This window comes from Marmota flaviventris, chromosome 4, assembly GCF_047511675.1.
Source record: "Marmota flaviventris isolate mMarFla1 chromosome 4, mMarFla1.hap1, whole genome shotgun sequence".
NCBI classification, from domain to species: domain Eukaryota; kingdom Metazoa; phylum Chordata; class Mammalia; order Rodentia; family Sciuridae; genus Marmota; species Marmota flaviventris.
Genome location: NC_092501.1, coordinates 131,288,999 through 131,304,844, shown reverse-complemented (window position 1 = coordinate 131,304,844; position 15,846 = coordinate 131,288,999). Strand labels below are relative to the sequence as shown.

The following is a 15,846-nucleotide window of genomic DNA, read 5'->3' as shown; positions in this document are numbered from 1 at the left end:
TTTTCTCAAGCCAATGTCACATCTTAAAAACATGAGTAAAACTTTTAGTCATCATCACCATCATCATTCAAATCTTTCAAAGGTTAAGAATGACTATTTTATGTCACCTTGCTTAAATAATCCTGGAACAAACCAGTGACACAAAGGGGACCCTTGGGTTATACACAGAAAAGAACCTGAAAAGGAAGGGAAACTTGTCACTTTTTATTAGGCCAGGTACCCACGATGGTGTATCTTTCACTCGTGTTGGATGGGGGAATCTTTCCTGCACACCACCTTCTCACTCCCAGACTGAGGCATCTGTCCTCTCAGCCTTCTGTGGTTTGAGCAGTTGCCACGCAGTCTCAAAGACTGTCCCATGAACACGTGCCAACACTGGTTTTCTTTAGTGCAATCTGACGAAAAACTAAATTACCAACATTTTCAAAAGAGACTGGTTCCTCTTTTGTTTGGATTATGGAGAAAACTTTTGACATTATCTCTTACTACACCATCCTGAAATCAGTCAAGCATATCATATGCATCTTTCACGAGCACAGGTTGTACTCTGTCATTTTCAAAACATATTTTCTTAACACTGTAGTATAGAATAGGCGATAACATAAGGCGATGCTAGCACGTGGTGATTTTGCTTTGAATCCTACCTGTGTGTCCTCTGAATGTTGTGACCAGGGTGCAGTTTTCTTGCTCCAGTTTGAGGATTGTTACTTGGCCTGAGTGGTCACCAATAAACACGTGCCGGGTTTCAACATCAAATCTATCATGTAAGCATTAAGGTTTGTTTCTCAAAATTGAAGCAGGGGTGGGGTGGGGTGGGGTGGGATTTACAGTTGGGAAAAAAAAAAAAGCATAAATTTAACAAGAGATGTACAAATCCCACACTGGAGAACTTGAAGACAGTGCTGAAAGACACAAAAGTGAACTTAACAAATGAAGGACATATTGTGTTACTGGACAGTAAGACTCAATATGACAAAGATGTCACTTCTTAGCATATTAATAAATTAACATACATTTAATATAATCTCAGTAAAAATATCAACATGTTGTTGAGCTATGTTCATTCCATGGGTCCTGTGGAAACATACATAAGCAAGAGAAGCAAGGAATACTCTTGAGATGAAAATAATATGGGTGTGATGAAGTGAAGTCACCCCTACTAGATATTAAAACATGTTATAAAGTTTCTCTCTTAAGGGTAATTAAAATATACTTTAAGGATAACACTTTCTCACCCAATTTTAAATAAAAAGGATTTGCTTTTTTTTGTTACTGGGAGTTGAATCCAGGGACCCAGGGGTTCTCTGCAACTGAGCTACATCCCTTGCCCTTTTTACTTTGAGACAAGGTCTTGCTAAATTGCCTAGGCTGGCCTTAAACTTGTGACCCTCCTGCCTCGGCTCTTGGGTTGCTGAGGCATTAGGACTTAATTGCTTGCTGTTCAACAAGTTTTGATGCCACCGCACTGCTAATTCCTTAGTGCTCTTCCGGCACACACTAGACATGTCCTCCTCTACTCAAAGTCCTGGTGGCCACTTAAGAGGCTTGACTTTGATCACCTACTTAACCACTTTCAGTTTTGCATTCACTGATGTAATACTCTTATGAACGTGAGGGGTATGTGCTTTTTCTAGTCCAAACATCTTTATTATATTTTCCCTAAAGAGGACACCTTTTTGTACTTTTGATTCTGTTAACAATATGCAGTTTGTAAGGGTGCTGTGTATCCTTAATTTTTTGATCTGCAGGTGAAGGCTGAAACACTTGATCTGAAATTCTTAATTTGGTAAATCTGTCATGAATCCAATCTGTACAAATGAAATTCCCCTGCTTTTGTTGCAGTCTGTAATTTCTCTGGGACCTCTGAAATAGTGCAAAATCCCCACCACAAGTGTAGTAGTTGTTCTTTCTACAGGCACTGCTTGCTAAACTAAAGTTCCTTTAGTTAAAAAGGTGGTATTGGGACATGAAGAGACAAGAGAACAGAGAGAAAGTCCAGAAATAAACATACAGAAATCTAATACATGTCTGGTAAAGGCAGCTCTTCAAATGAGTAAGGAAAAGATGGATTGAAATAAAATGATGTTGGCACAAACTACATATGTATTTGGGGGAAAAAATGGGACTGTATTTCACATCACATACCAAGGTAAATTCCAAATCAATTAGGAACTTCCACGTAGGAAATGAAAATATTAAGTTCCAGAGAGTGGGTTTCTTTGGGGTAGGAAAAGCTATACCTTAGAAACACAAACAAATAATATAAACAAAGACAAAAGATACATTAGAAAAAACATTTGTAACTTCTGCCACAAAGGGCCCAAATCCCTAATATAGAAGAGCAATCAAGGAGAAAAAAAGACCAGAAATCTGACAGAAAAATAGGCAAAATCTGAATGGGACTCTGAATGGATAGTTCAAGAAGAAATAAAAATGGTGCTGCGTGAAAAGAATTAACCCAGCAGGCAGACTCTATCCTTTGCAAGCCTGCTTACAAAGCTGGCATTGTGTCTGGGAACCTGGATTTGGGGCAAGTTCCCACCATTAACTGATCAGAGTGGTTCAATGTGTCTTAACTATTCCAACTAGCTTATGCTGAATACCTGCTTTCCTTTTGTGCATCAGGAATTTTGGTATGTGCCAGGTGGGAGCTGTCTACATGACCAGCCCTCACTAAAAATTCTAGACACTGAGATTCTTACAAGCTTCTCTGGTTGACAGTGCTTAGCTATATATATATATATATATATATATATATATATATATATATATATATATATATATATATATGAAAAATCTCCCAATTTGAAAACAAAGCAAAATAAATGAAACTACCAAACTGGTGATATAACCACATAGTTGAGTGAAATTATTTTACGCGACTTTAAAACACAACATTTTGAATGTACATACTTAGAATATACTCTGAGGATAAAAGAACATCTAAACCTCAAAATATCATTCAGTAGTCTTATTATCATTATAATGCCATCGGATAAAGCAAATAAGGAGTTATGTTGATGTTTTAAGAATAAAGATTTTCAGCCCAAGATCAAAGAAACAAGTTCAAAAAGGAAGAAGTAAAAACCCTATCATGTGGGGCTAGGGTTGTGACTCAGTGGTAAAGTGCTCGCCTAGCATATGCAAGGCCCTGGGTTTGATCCTCAGCACCACATAAAAATTAATTAATTAATTGATTAATTAATTAATTAAAGGTATTGTGTCTATCTACAACTAAAAAATAAATATATAAAAATATATTAAAAATCCTACCATGTTAAATTTGAAATTTTGAATTAGAAATAAAAATGAGTTATTTTATTTTAAAAAGTAACACATATGTATTATTTCATAGATATCTGTGATTATTATTCCTCACTAAATAACAGATAATTACATGACTGGTACAAAAAAGGGACAAGATGATCTTAAGACATGATGAGCCAGAAAGTTATCAGACATATGTAAAATAGTTAATAAGGTTGATAAGGAAAATGACCGCTTTACATTTATTTTAATTATAAGAATGAAGATGAAAACAAACTCAATTGACACTAAACAGTCTTTACAATCACAAGTGAATAGCATTATTCTGTAAAAGTCATGAATCCAACAAAACCTATTTATAAAAGGGTTAGAATAAAATGGTAGTACAACCTCAAAGCTTAGAGTGACTGCCATCAACTATGATGTGAAGAAATTGAGATAATCTTAATAGCTTTTCAGAACTGTGTATCTGCCTATGAATAAATCTAAGAGATTATATTTGGAGGGAAGACATTTCACTTTACAGAGTAACCTTTTTTTTTTTTAGTTGTTGATAGACCTTTATGTATTTACACGAGGTGCTGAGAATCGAACCCAGTGCTTCACACATGCCAGGCAAGTGTGCTACCACTGAGCCACAGCCCTAGCCCATACAGAGTGACATTTTGGAAATATCTCCAACATGAAGAAAATCCTAAAATGAAGAGTTCTTGAATTATTTTTTTGTGAAAACATTAAAAAAAATATGATCAAAACACTGTCAAAAATAAGATACCAACAGGTCTTCCTTCAGGTCTAGAATATGCTTTAAACTGTTCTAGAAAACAGAGAAATATCCCATTGTGTATATATGCCACATTTTTTTTTTTTATCCACTCATCTACTGAAGGGCATCTAGGTTGGTTCCACAGTTTAGCTATTGTGCATTGTGCTGCTGTTAACATTGATGTGGCCGTGTCCCTGTAGTATGCTGTTTTTAAGTCCTTTGGGTATAAACTGAGGAGAGGCATAGCTGGGTCAAATGGTGGTTCCATTCCCAATTTTCCAAGAAATCTCCATACTGTTTTCCATATTGGCTGCACCAATTTGCAGTCCCACCAGCAGTGTATGAGTGTGCCTTTTCCCCCCACATCCTCACCAACACTTTCTGTTGTTTGTCTTCATAATAGCTGCTATTCTGACTGGGATGGTTTTGATTTGCATTTCTCTAATTGCTAGTGATAGTGAACATTTTTTCATATATTTGTTGATTAAATATCATCTTCTGAGAAGTAATGTGGCATATATACACAATGGAATATTACTCAGCAATAAAAGAGAATAAAATCATGGCATTTGTAGGTAAATGGATGGAGTTAGAGAAGATAATGCTAAGCGAAGTTAGCCAATCCCAAAAAACCAAATGCTGAATGTTTTCTTTGATATAGGGAGGCTGATTCATAGTGGGATAGGGAGAGGGAGCATGGGAGGATAGGACAGAGGGGTTGGAGAGGGAAGGGAGGGGGAAAGGGGTTATAAATGATGGTGGAATGTGATGATCATTAGTATCCAAAGTACATGTTTGAAGACACGAATTGGTGTGAATTTGTATACAACCAGAGATATGAAAAATTGTGCTCCATATGTGTAATAAGAATTGTAATGCATTCCGCTGTCATATGTAAATAAAAAAGAAAACAGAGGCAGAAAGCAAAGAGGCAGAGAAGAATTAACAGTGGATGAGAGTATCCATTATAATACTTTCTGAATATTACAGAAAGTATTTACAAATTTAAAGATTAGTAAGTGAAGTAGGGAAGGAATACATTTGTTTCTATTTCCTGCCACTTCCTTGCTGTTGGATCTTTGGGAAATATCCCCATTCTGCTATATCCAGTGTGCAAAAGACTAGCCCAAATATTATAATTCCCGAGTTCTAATCTTGGTTCTGCCAGTTAACAGTCGTTGCCTTGGGCAAGCCACTTGTAACCTTCCTGAGTCTCATTCTCACCCAGCCTTAGTTGCTAACTATAAAAAGAGACGATAAGGTTATTTCATCTTTACTGCACACTATTGTTTGATAGTAAATGAAGTAATGTATGTAAAATCACCTCATATATTCTCAGGGACTGCAATATATATATTTTCTTCCTTTTCCTCTTCTTTTCTCTTTTCTTCCTTATTATGATTGTTAATTGTGTTATTACTATTATAGATCACTTAATATTTGAAGCTTCACATATGTAGCCAAAGAACCAAAGTATTTAAGGTTATTCAGAAATTCAAAATTCAATTTGAGAAATGGTTGGTCTGTTTGTCTTCCTTTACTCTCTACTTGAACTTTGATTGTTTTTTTTTTTTAATTTTTTTCAGTTGTAGATGAACACAATATCTTTATTTTGTTCATTTTTTTTCTATGTGGTGCCGTGATCAAACCCAGTGTCTCATGCATGCTTGGCAAGCGCTCTACCACTGAGCCACAACCCCGGCCTGAACTTTGACTATTTTTAAATGCATATTTGCTTCTCCAAACAAACAAAATTTTAAAAACTCTGTAAAATAGTGGGATGGCAGGAAAAGGGGAAGGAGGAGAGGTGAACCCTAGAACTACAGTAGCTTGCTCATTAACTACCCATCCACCTGCCAGCTGCAAGAAAAAAGCTCCAGCTTTAGAAAAGTCCCACAGTCCTTGGCTCAGACCTCTGGCAAAAACACAAAACTATCATGCCATCAGTGTTTAGCCTTGGAAAAATAGCCAGGAGCAAGGATTCGCAGTATGGCTCCAAAATTGGATCTGGCAAGGCAAAGCTTGCAGGGGTCAGGGAACCTTCTGTAAGAGCCTGTCTGCAGCAGTACTGCAGCGCCCCTCTGCCTTCACAGTGAGGGTAGCTAGATGGTCACAGCCCAGAAACTGAAGCCCAGAGGCTTAACCCACCACCAGTAGCACCAGCACCACTACCACCACCTGACTATAACACACACACACACACACACACACACACGTACACAAGTACACACACACAGGCACAGGCTTCTGACATCTGATAACATGATGTTCTGCATGGTAAGTCACACGGTATGGCCAAAAGAAAAAGTTACAAAATGATGACTTTTGAATCTGGTGGTGATAATCTTATACCATAGACTATCACCGTCAGGGCAAGTTTAATTCTTGCTTATTTGGTTTTTGTTTTTCATTTTCAGATGGTTTAAAAAGTCACCATCTTGAAGATAGGACCTGCAGTGTTTCCCACACTCCGTTGCTTGGGTAAGTGAAACAAAAGACATAGGGAAGAAGCATCATTAGGTCTGGCTAGTAACATAGAAGCCAGCCTAAGGTGCCAGTAGTTCTGCTCTCTTTAGGCCAGTGCAGTACAATGGGATAAAAGCAGGAGTCCAAGGCAGAAGACCTGGGATCTGGTGGTAAATCTCCAAGCTACTAGGTAGATGGTCTCAAATAAGGCAAGGGACATCTTCTGGGTGTCAACTGGCTCATCAGAAAAATGAGGGAGTTAAAGACCTGTTTTTTAAAAATATATATATTTAATTGACAAAAATTGTATACATTCAAGGCATACTGTCATGATTTGATAAATGTATATATGGTACAATGATTACCATAATCCAATTAATTAATACATGCTTCACCATCCGTAGTTTTGTGCGTGAATGTGTGTGTATGTTCACGGGTGTGCATGGATTAAGTATGCCACCCTCAAGGTCACATGTGGAAACCTAATTCCCATTATGATGGTATTAGAAGGTAGAGCTTATGTGTTGAGTCATGAGGGTGGAGCTTCATGAACAGGATTAGTGTCCTTATAAAAGAGACTCCAGATGGGGCTGGGGGTGTAGCTCAGCAGTGGAGCACTTGCCTGCATGAGGCACTGGGTTTCATCCTCAGCATCTCATATAAATAAATAAAGGAATCATGTTCATCTACAAGTAAAGAGAGAGAGAGAGAGAAAGAGAGAGAGAGAGAGAGAGAGAGAGACTTTCTCCAGGGAGCTCCCTTGCCCCTTCCACTGTGTGAACTCAATGAGAAGATGGTCATCTATGAAGCAGGAAGCTGATCCTCACTAGGCATGGAAACTGTTGGAAACTTGATCTTAGCCTCCAGAACTATGAAAAATAAACCTGTATTTAGAGGCCACTTAATGAATTATGGTAATTCATTAAAGCAACTTGGACTAAGAGAGGGTGGGCCCCAGCATTAGAACTATAAGAAATCACTAATCTACAGACATGCGAATTCATGTATTTCTTTTTTTTTTTTTAAATATTTATTTATTTATTTTAATTCTCGGCGGACACAACATCTTTGTTTGTATGTGGTGCTGAGGATCGAACCCGGGCCGCACGCATGCCAGGGGAGCGCGCTACCGCTTGAGCCACACCCCCAGCCCCAAATTCATGTATTTCAACTGAAGCATCATACTTATCTGAACTGGCTTTAGGAAAGTCAAGTCTGGAGTTTCTTGTATTCACAGGTAGTACTAACTTCTCAAAGATAAGCTTATCTTGCTTTCCATTCCCTTGCCTTTGATCTTTTTAACTTGTCATTTTTATAACCTTCTACAATGTTCTTTCTTAGCTTCTTTACTTGCCCTTCCAGTGAGAAAAATAAGATGACACTGGCTTATATACATACACTTAAATATACTTAGAGCCATATATCTGCAAAGAAACTGCAATGTACTTTGTCATGTTGTTGAGCATCAACGACTGGGTGTTTCATAAATATGGAGATAAAAATGAAAAAACAGGCCGTCCTACTTTTGTTGACAGGTGATCTGATTCCACTTACTTCCTCATTTGTCAGAAGATGGAGAGATTCTACTTTTTTAAACTAAGAATCCCAGAGTCCTCTACTCCTGGCCATGGGAGCATAATTCACACATGCTTTGCGCTAGTTGACACTTTGCTTGCTGGAGCCCAGAAGTGGGGATTATCCAGCATTAGCAGGGCTTCATACTGAGAAAATGGACTCTAGCAGCTTGGGAGATAAGAATATTATTCCACATATCTTGGAGAAGTTTCATGCCCAGAACAAATCTTGTAGCATTAACAGGTAGATACCAGCTAAACCACTCTAGTCCCAGCATGGTAGCTTCTCAATAAATATTTTAAAAATTAATAGAAATCCTGTGGCTCTTTTCCCAAGCACTAAGGAATTGCTTACAACATTCACATTTATATATAAATTACTCATAGACAAAAATCAAAGTCTGTATTTTGGTGATTGTTTATTCTCCATGGACCATAATTTTTCTGATAGCTGAGGCTTATAGATGTGGGTGTGTTGTATTTGACCCAATGAAGTTACCTCAGTCCACTCCACCTGGGGACGCCCTGATGACTAATGTCTTAGAAAGTCTCTGAGCATCTTATTCACATGGGGACAACTCAACAAATAATGCACCAAAACTTTTCAAACTGTGCATACTTCAAATTTTCAAGAATCAAAGAGGTCAACAGCTAAGTTCCCACCGAGGGATTCTGTCCAGCAAAGGATACTGCAGGCCTGAGGCCACAGCACTGGTGCGATAACCTCCAAGGCGCTGCCCACTCTCAGAGCAGTGCCAGGCAAACTGCTTGTCTTGTCCCGTGCTCAGCACCCACTCCAGCTCCAGGACAAACAGGACCATCGTCACTCTGCTCTGATGTGCTGAAAACCAAGAGACAAGAAGACAACCTATAAAGCAACCCAAAGAGTTTGGAATAGCATGGTCCACAGAGTTGTATTGTTCTCCTCTCCCCATTCTGGAAAAAGCTGACGATATAAGCTGTTTGTAGGGACAGGGAATAACAGTGGCTGCGGTCGGAGGTAGGAATGTGCCTCTAAAGACAGGCATGCCTGAATTTTTATGACTTTTTAAAAATGATCCTTTCTCTTCCCAATGCTCCCCTTCTATCCCTCTTTTGCCAATCCAAGAGTCAATAATCCAAGAATTACTGACTCAGAAAGTTCTTTACCCGAGGGTCTAGACCACCACCTTCAACACAGTAGGGCTGCTGGACTAGAAAGCATCAGATCCAATATGATCACAAAACACATCAGGGATGACTTCTGAATGCAGTCACTGTAGTCAGTTTATATGCACTTCCAAAAACAGTAAAGAGCACACTGTTCTTCTGATGTAGACTGTTTTATAAACTCAACAAAATTCTAGATAAACAGCTTTCTCTTGGAAATCAAATGCTTAGAAAGGAGGGCAGAATTATAAAAAGAGAATAAAATATTCTTTACACCAAAGTATACATCTCCCTATTTCACACATGGGCAAAGTGAGGAACAATAAAGCGGAGTCTTTAGGCTGAGGTCTCGTGGCTTCTCAGTTACCAAAACAGATGGGAGGATTTTTGCTTTCTTATTATACGATTCCAGAGAGTGAGGTGGAGAGGACTGCAGTCACTGCAGAGCTGACTGGAATGAACATCACCTGTCTGGCAGTCTAATGGGGCAGGAGCATGCTAGTGAGTGAAGACATAAGTTTCCCATTTTGATTACCACACAGAGAGTCTGGAGAGATAAATGCAACTCTGCTGGCAGTAACACCATCTGCCAATTTCTGAGCACCTAACAGGTGCCAGGTATTTAAACGCATTCTGTCTCTTAATCATTACAATTACCCTGCAAAGTGGGTGCTCTGATTTTACAACAAATCCGAAGTTCACAAGATGGCCCTTTTAGATTGGCTACCATACAATATAGTCAGAACCACAGGGAACACCCATGGATACTCATTTCAACAAATGCCTGATACTGTGAAACCTGACATTTGAAACATGGAGAATCTTAGAAGATATGGAAGTACTAATACTGTGACCTCTCTACAATACATCCCTCCTTTTCAGAGTCCCAACCACTATCAAGATCAAAATACTGCCTTTGGGCTGGGGTTGTGGCTCAAAGGTAGATTGCTCACCTAGAATGCATGAGGCAATGCTAAGTTCGATCCTTAGCACCACATAAAAATAAAATAAAGATATTGTGTCCACCTATAACTAAAAAATAAATATTAAAAAAAGATATGGAATATCCCCAATTCTCTATTCCCCCATCCTTAATCAAATACTAATAATCTATTGTCTGTCTCTATGGATCTTTCTATTCTTGACATTTCATATAAATGTATTCATACTATATGTGGCCTTCTGTGTCTGGCTTCTTAGCATTCATTCATGCTATAGAATATATGCTTTCAGTTCTCTCAGGTATATAACTAGGAATAGAAATGCTGTATCATAAGGCAGCTTTAACTCATTAAGAAACTGAAAAATTGTTTTTTAAAGTGGCTATACCATTTTACATTCCCATCAGCAATGTGTGAGGGTTCTAATTTCTCTACATTCTTGTCAATTCTGGTTTATTGGGCTGGGGATATGGCTCAATGGTAGACTGCTTGCCTTGCATGTGCAAGGCCCTGAGTCCAATCCTCAGTGCACGCGCGCAGACACACACACACACACACACACACACAAGCATATAAACAAATGTGAACCCCCAAACCCCCAAACAAAAAATCTACATTGATTTATTTCTCAATATTTACTGAAAAACTCAACTATGTTTTAGGTACTGCACTACATCTGCACTACATAATTTACATATGCAGTCTTCAAAAATATTTTTATTGTGGTAAAATATACATAACATAAAATTACCATTTTAACCATTTTTAAGTATATAGTTCTGTAGCATTAACTACAGTCACACTGTTGTATAACAATCACCACTTTTGGAGCTCCAGAACTTCCACATCTTCCCAAACACAAATTCTGAACTTGTTAAACACTAACTCCCAATTTCCCCTTTCCTGCAATTGTTGGCAGCCACCATTCTGTTTCCTGTCTCTAGTAATGGGACTGAAGTAAGTACCTCACAGAGGTGGAATCCTTTACTACTTGGCCTTTTGTGACTGGCTATGTCATTGAGCATACTGTCTTCAAGGTCCATCCAGATTGTAGCATGTGTCTGCATTTCCTTCCTTTTTAAGGTTGAATAATTCCATTGTATGAATATACCACATTTTGTTATCGATTCATCTCTCAGTGGACTTTCAGGTTGCTTCCACCTTATGGCTATTTTGAATAATGTTGCTGTGAACAAGTGCATACAAATATCTGTTTGAGCCTCTGCTTTCACTTATTTGTGGAATATACCACTTAATAATTTTTGAGTATTAATCTGACACTACATTCCTGGGATAAACCTCACTTGATCATAATGGTGAATTTGCTGAAATTTTGATAATATATTTTACATCTATTTTCATGGAGAACGATGGCCTATAGTTTTCTTGTGTTGTTTCTGTATAATTTTAGTGTTAGGAAATACTGTTATGTTTTAGATCCACCCCCACCTCAAAAAAAAAAAAAAAACATTTGGGGCTGGAGTTGTGGCTAAGTGGCAGAGCGCTCACCTAGCATGCGTGAGGCATTGAGTTTGATCCTTAGCACCACATAAAGTAAAATAAAGACACTGTGTTCACCTATAACTAAAAAAATAAATATTAAAAAAAGATTATGTTTTGAAAGTATGGACCTTGACCCAGCAAAGTTCAAAGGTGGGGCTTTTAGGCAATGATTATAGCTCTGACTCTTTGTTGGATTAATCCATTGACAGGTGAATTGACTCCTGGGAGATAGTAGGTAGTAGTACTTTGGAGGAGGTGGGTCACTGGGAATTGCCCTGAGAGGGTTTATCTAGTCACAGCCCTGCTTCCTGGCTGCCAAGGGCTGAGCAGCTTTCCTCAGCCACATCTTTCTGCCATGTTTGTGCCTCGCTTCAGGCCCAGAGCAATGGAAGTCAGGCGACCACAAATGAAACCTATGAAACCACGAGCCCCAAATTAACCATTCCTCCTCAAAGTTGTTCCTGTCAGGTATTTTGTTCACAATGACAAATAGCTGAATGATACAGGTTGGAAAGTCTTTAATTTCTTCAATTTTCAAAAGAGTTTGTGTATACATAATATTATTTCTTCCTGGAATGTTTCAAAAATCCACCAGTGAAGCTATCTGGCGCAAAAGCTCTCTTTGTAGGGATATTTTGATTATAAATTATTTAATCTTAATAGACATAGAGCTTTTAGGATTATTTATTTCTTCTTGAATGTCTTTTTGCAGTTTGTGCTTTCAAAGACTCATTCATTTCATTTTTCATATTTATCAGCACGAAACCATTAATAACATTTCTTATTTTCCTTTAAACATACCCAGTCTCTGTAGTAATGTCACTTAGATTATTTCCAGTACTAGATTAAATTCCAGATAATTTAATAAGTCTGGTTAGAGATTTATCACATTTATTAATCTTATAAAAATTAGCTTTCAGTTTCATTAACTTTTCTGTGTTTTCTATTTATGAACTTCTGTTATTATCTTTTCATTCTTGTGTTTAGATTGTTTCTCTCACTCTTCTTTTGTCCTTTTTTTCTTTTGTTCTTTTCCCTTTTTTAAGGTGAAAACCAAAGTCATTGATTTAGATCTTTCTTCTTTCCTAATACAGGTGCTTAATGCTATAAATTTACCTATAAGTTCTGCTTTAAGAGCATCATATAAATTCTGGTATGTTTGCTTTCATTTTTATCCAGTTCAAGACACTAATTCCTCTTTTGTTTTATTCATTGACCCATCAACAATGTTATTTAGTGTCTACATATTTGGGAATTTTCCAGAGATCTTTCTAATATTGACTCCTTCTTTAATTTCATTCTGATCAAAGAACATACCTTATATATATATGACTTAAATCCACCAAAATTTATTGAACCTTTTTTAATGACATCAAATTTATCTGTCTTGGTAAACACTATGTGTACATTTAAAAATAACACATATTCTGCTTTAGTTGGATGGAATTTCTACAGATGTCGATTAGACCAAGATCATTGGCTTTGTTGTTCAAGTCATCTATACTTTGATTTTCTGCTTATCTGTCATACCAAATATTTATATACTCAACAAATTATTGAGAGGACTATTAAAAATTTCAGACCATAATTGTGGAAGTATTCAATTCTCCCTAAAGTTTCATCAGGTGTTGCTTCACATAAAGATATTATAGGATACATAAATACTTGAGACTGTTATGACATTGTGATGGATTGGCAGACTGGCCTTTATCATTATGAAACAATATCCTTTATCCCTGGTAATATTCTTTGCTCTGAAATATACTTTGATATTAACAGAGCTATTCCAGCTGCATTGGCTTTTCATCACTGTGGCAAACACCTGAGAAAAATCACTTGGAAGAAGAAAAGTTTATTTTGGTTCATGGTTTCAGGGGCTTAAATCCATCTCCACTAGCTCCAAGGCAGAAACATCAAGGTGGAAAGGCATAGTGGAGGGAAGTTGCTCAGTTGTGGCAGTCAGGAAGGAGTGGAGGGAGGGGGGAGGGAGGGGGGAGAAAGAGAGAGAGAGAAAAGGAGAGAGTGCATGCAAGAAAGTGTGCATGCGAGAGAGCAAGCACATGCTCACAAGGGAGAAGTCAGGGACAAGATATAGTCCCTGGCTTAAGGGCATGCCCCCAGTGACCCACTCCTGCCAACCGTGCCCCACCTGCCTATATTTTCCACAACCTCCCAGTAATCCATTCAGCTATCAATGGATTAATCTACTGATGAGGTCAGATCCTTCATGATACAATTACTTCTCCAAATTTCCAGCTCTGGACATTGTTGCACTGGGGACCAAGTTTTCAATACATGAAACTTTGGGGGACATTTTAGAACAAACAATAACATTCCACTCCTGACCCCTAAAAGCTCATGCCCATCTCACAATGCAAAATATAGTCCATCTCCAAGAGTGCCATAATCTTAATGTTTAGCACTGCTCAAAAGTCTAAGTCCAAAGTCTCCTCTGAGACACAATGCTACAGGATCACAGGCAAGTCACCCAAACTTGTTGGGCCTCAGCAACTTAATTCACAAACTGTGATATTTACCTCCAAGGTTGCTCTGCTTTGTTCCTTTGACCACGACAAGAAAGTCTTTTCTAGTGGCAGTGAAAATCACCAAGTAATATATTAAAGTCTGGGCAATAAAACACTAACTCCCTACCTTGATAGTTTTTCACAGGAGTCATCTTGTTATAATCTTCTGACAAAATAAACTCCTGCAAAAGAAAAGAAAAATATTAATCAAAAGGAAATTCTTTAAGTGAATAACTATGTTTTGGCAAAATCAGATTGCAGAAAGTCTGTATCATCTCAGAATTATACCTAACATTATTTTGCCAATTGCCTCAGCATTTTTGTTTCTAAAAGCAACCATAATTATGATCCATGTAAGCATCATAATTTTTATCTTACAACTCTTAAGTTGACTATTTTTGTGCATACAGAGAAGAAAACTGAATCAAGTTCAGAGTCTTGATGTTGGTCAATTTTAAAGATTAAACTGTATTCAAATCCTTTCCTCTCAATGGTGCCACAGTTGAAAACTTGCAAGGCTCTGGTCAGTGAGCAAATAGATGGCAATTTTCTACTAGAGAAATAAAGTAGATATTGCTAATGTTAGCAATTTATTTCCCCTTACTATAAACTTCTTGAAACTGCATCTTACTCATTCCTTGTATCTCTGGGGTGCATGACATAGTACCTTGGCATAGTAAGTAACAGATCAATATTAGTCAGCCTCCCAATCCAATGAGATTAGTTTGGATAGCAAATATACTGGGGGGATAAACAGTTCTATATAGCACATTGTATACACCCTTTGTAGGGACACATAAAGGTGAGTGTGTGGGGTTTCACCCACGCATCTATGTAGATAGTGATGCACATGTGGAAGTCAACCAAATATTCAGGAGGCCCAGCCCTGTTTTGACTCCTTTAGCTTCTCCCACATGCAAAATATTCACTTATTCTTAAAAAGAAAAAAAAAGTTGTCAAACACAAGGAAAGTTGCAAAGTATAATAAAGCAATGCCTTCATCCGGGCTTAAAAACAGAACAATAAATCTTTTCACAACATTTGGAAGCATCCAGAATTTTTCTCTGATGATTTTTTAAAAAGAAAGGTGGGAGGACAGATACATAAACTCCTTTATTGCTATCTAATATTTACTGAGTTCATACAGATTATGTAACTTTTTAGAAAAAAATATTTTATTGTTACTGTGATAAATGTCACAAAGATAAAGCAGGAGGTGATGTGAGAGAATATACCAGGCAACCACGCTTCTTTCATTCTCCACTTTCCCATCCCAGCCCCCTTACAAAGCCTGTCTACAAATGGATTTCCTTCACAATGATTTTCTCAGTAATAACATTATTCAACCTGTCACTTTTAAAATTCATATCATTATTCCTTCAAGGAGTAGCACCATATCCATTTCTCATTTCTGAAGAGTTTAGACTCACAACTGAGCAGAGCAGACTAAGTTTTAAAGAAATAAAGTAGTATGCCCATAAGGAGCTGATTGACAGTGTGGGTAGAGAAGGTTGCACAGGCCCAAGAAGCAGCTCATTACGAAACCTTTCATTCCATGGAACGGGTCACAGCACTGAGCACCACATGTCAGAGGGCCCACATATCTACACATACACACACAAACACACTTCCACATGTGCATCACTGTCTACACA

At 37.7% G+C, this 15,846-nt stretch overlaps 1 protein-coding gene across 3 annotated transcripts in view; it reads right to left on the bottom strand.

The window, feature by feature from the left end:
- Wdfy2 (WD repeat and FYVE domain containing 2) overlaps window positions 1-15,846 on the bottom strand; it is a 153,482-nt gene that overhangs the window by 39,799 nt on the left and 97,837 nt on the right. For all 3 annotated transcript variants that reach the window (XM_027928754.2, XM_027928757.2, XM_027928756.2), the window contains exons 4-6: window positions 14,319-14,373; window positions 8,764-8,914; window positions 645-757 (exon numbers count right to left, since the gene is read on the bottom strand). In XM_027928754.2, coding sequence (XP_027784555.1) covers window positions 645-757; window positions 8,764-8,914; window positions 14,319-14,373 — 319 coding nt within the window. The remainder of the gene's footprint in view (window positions 1-644; window positions 758-8,763; window positions 8,915-14,318; window positions 14,374-15,846) is intronic.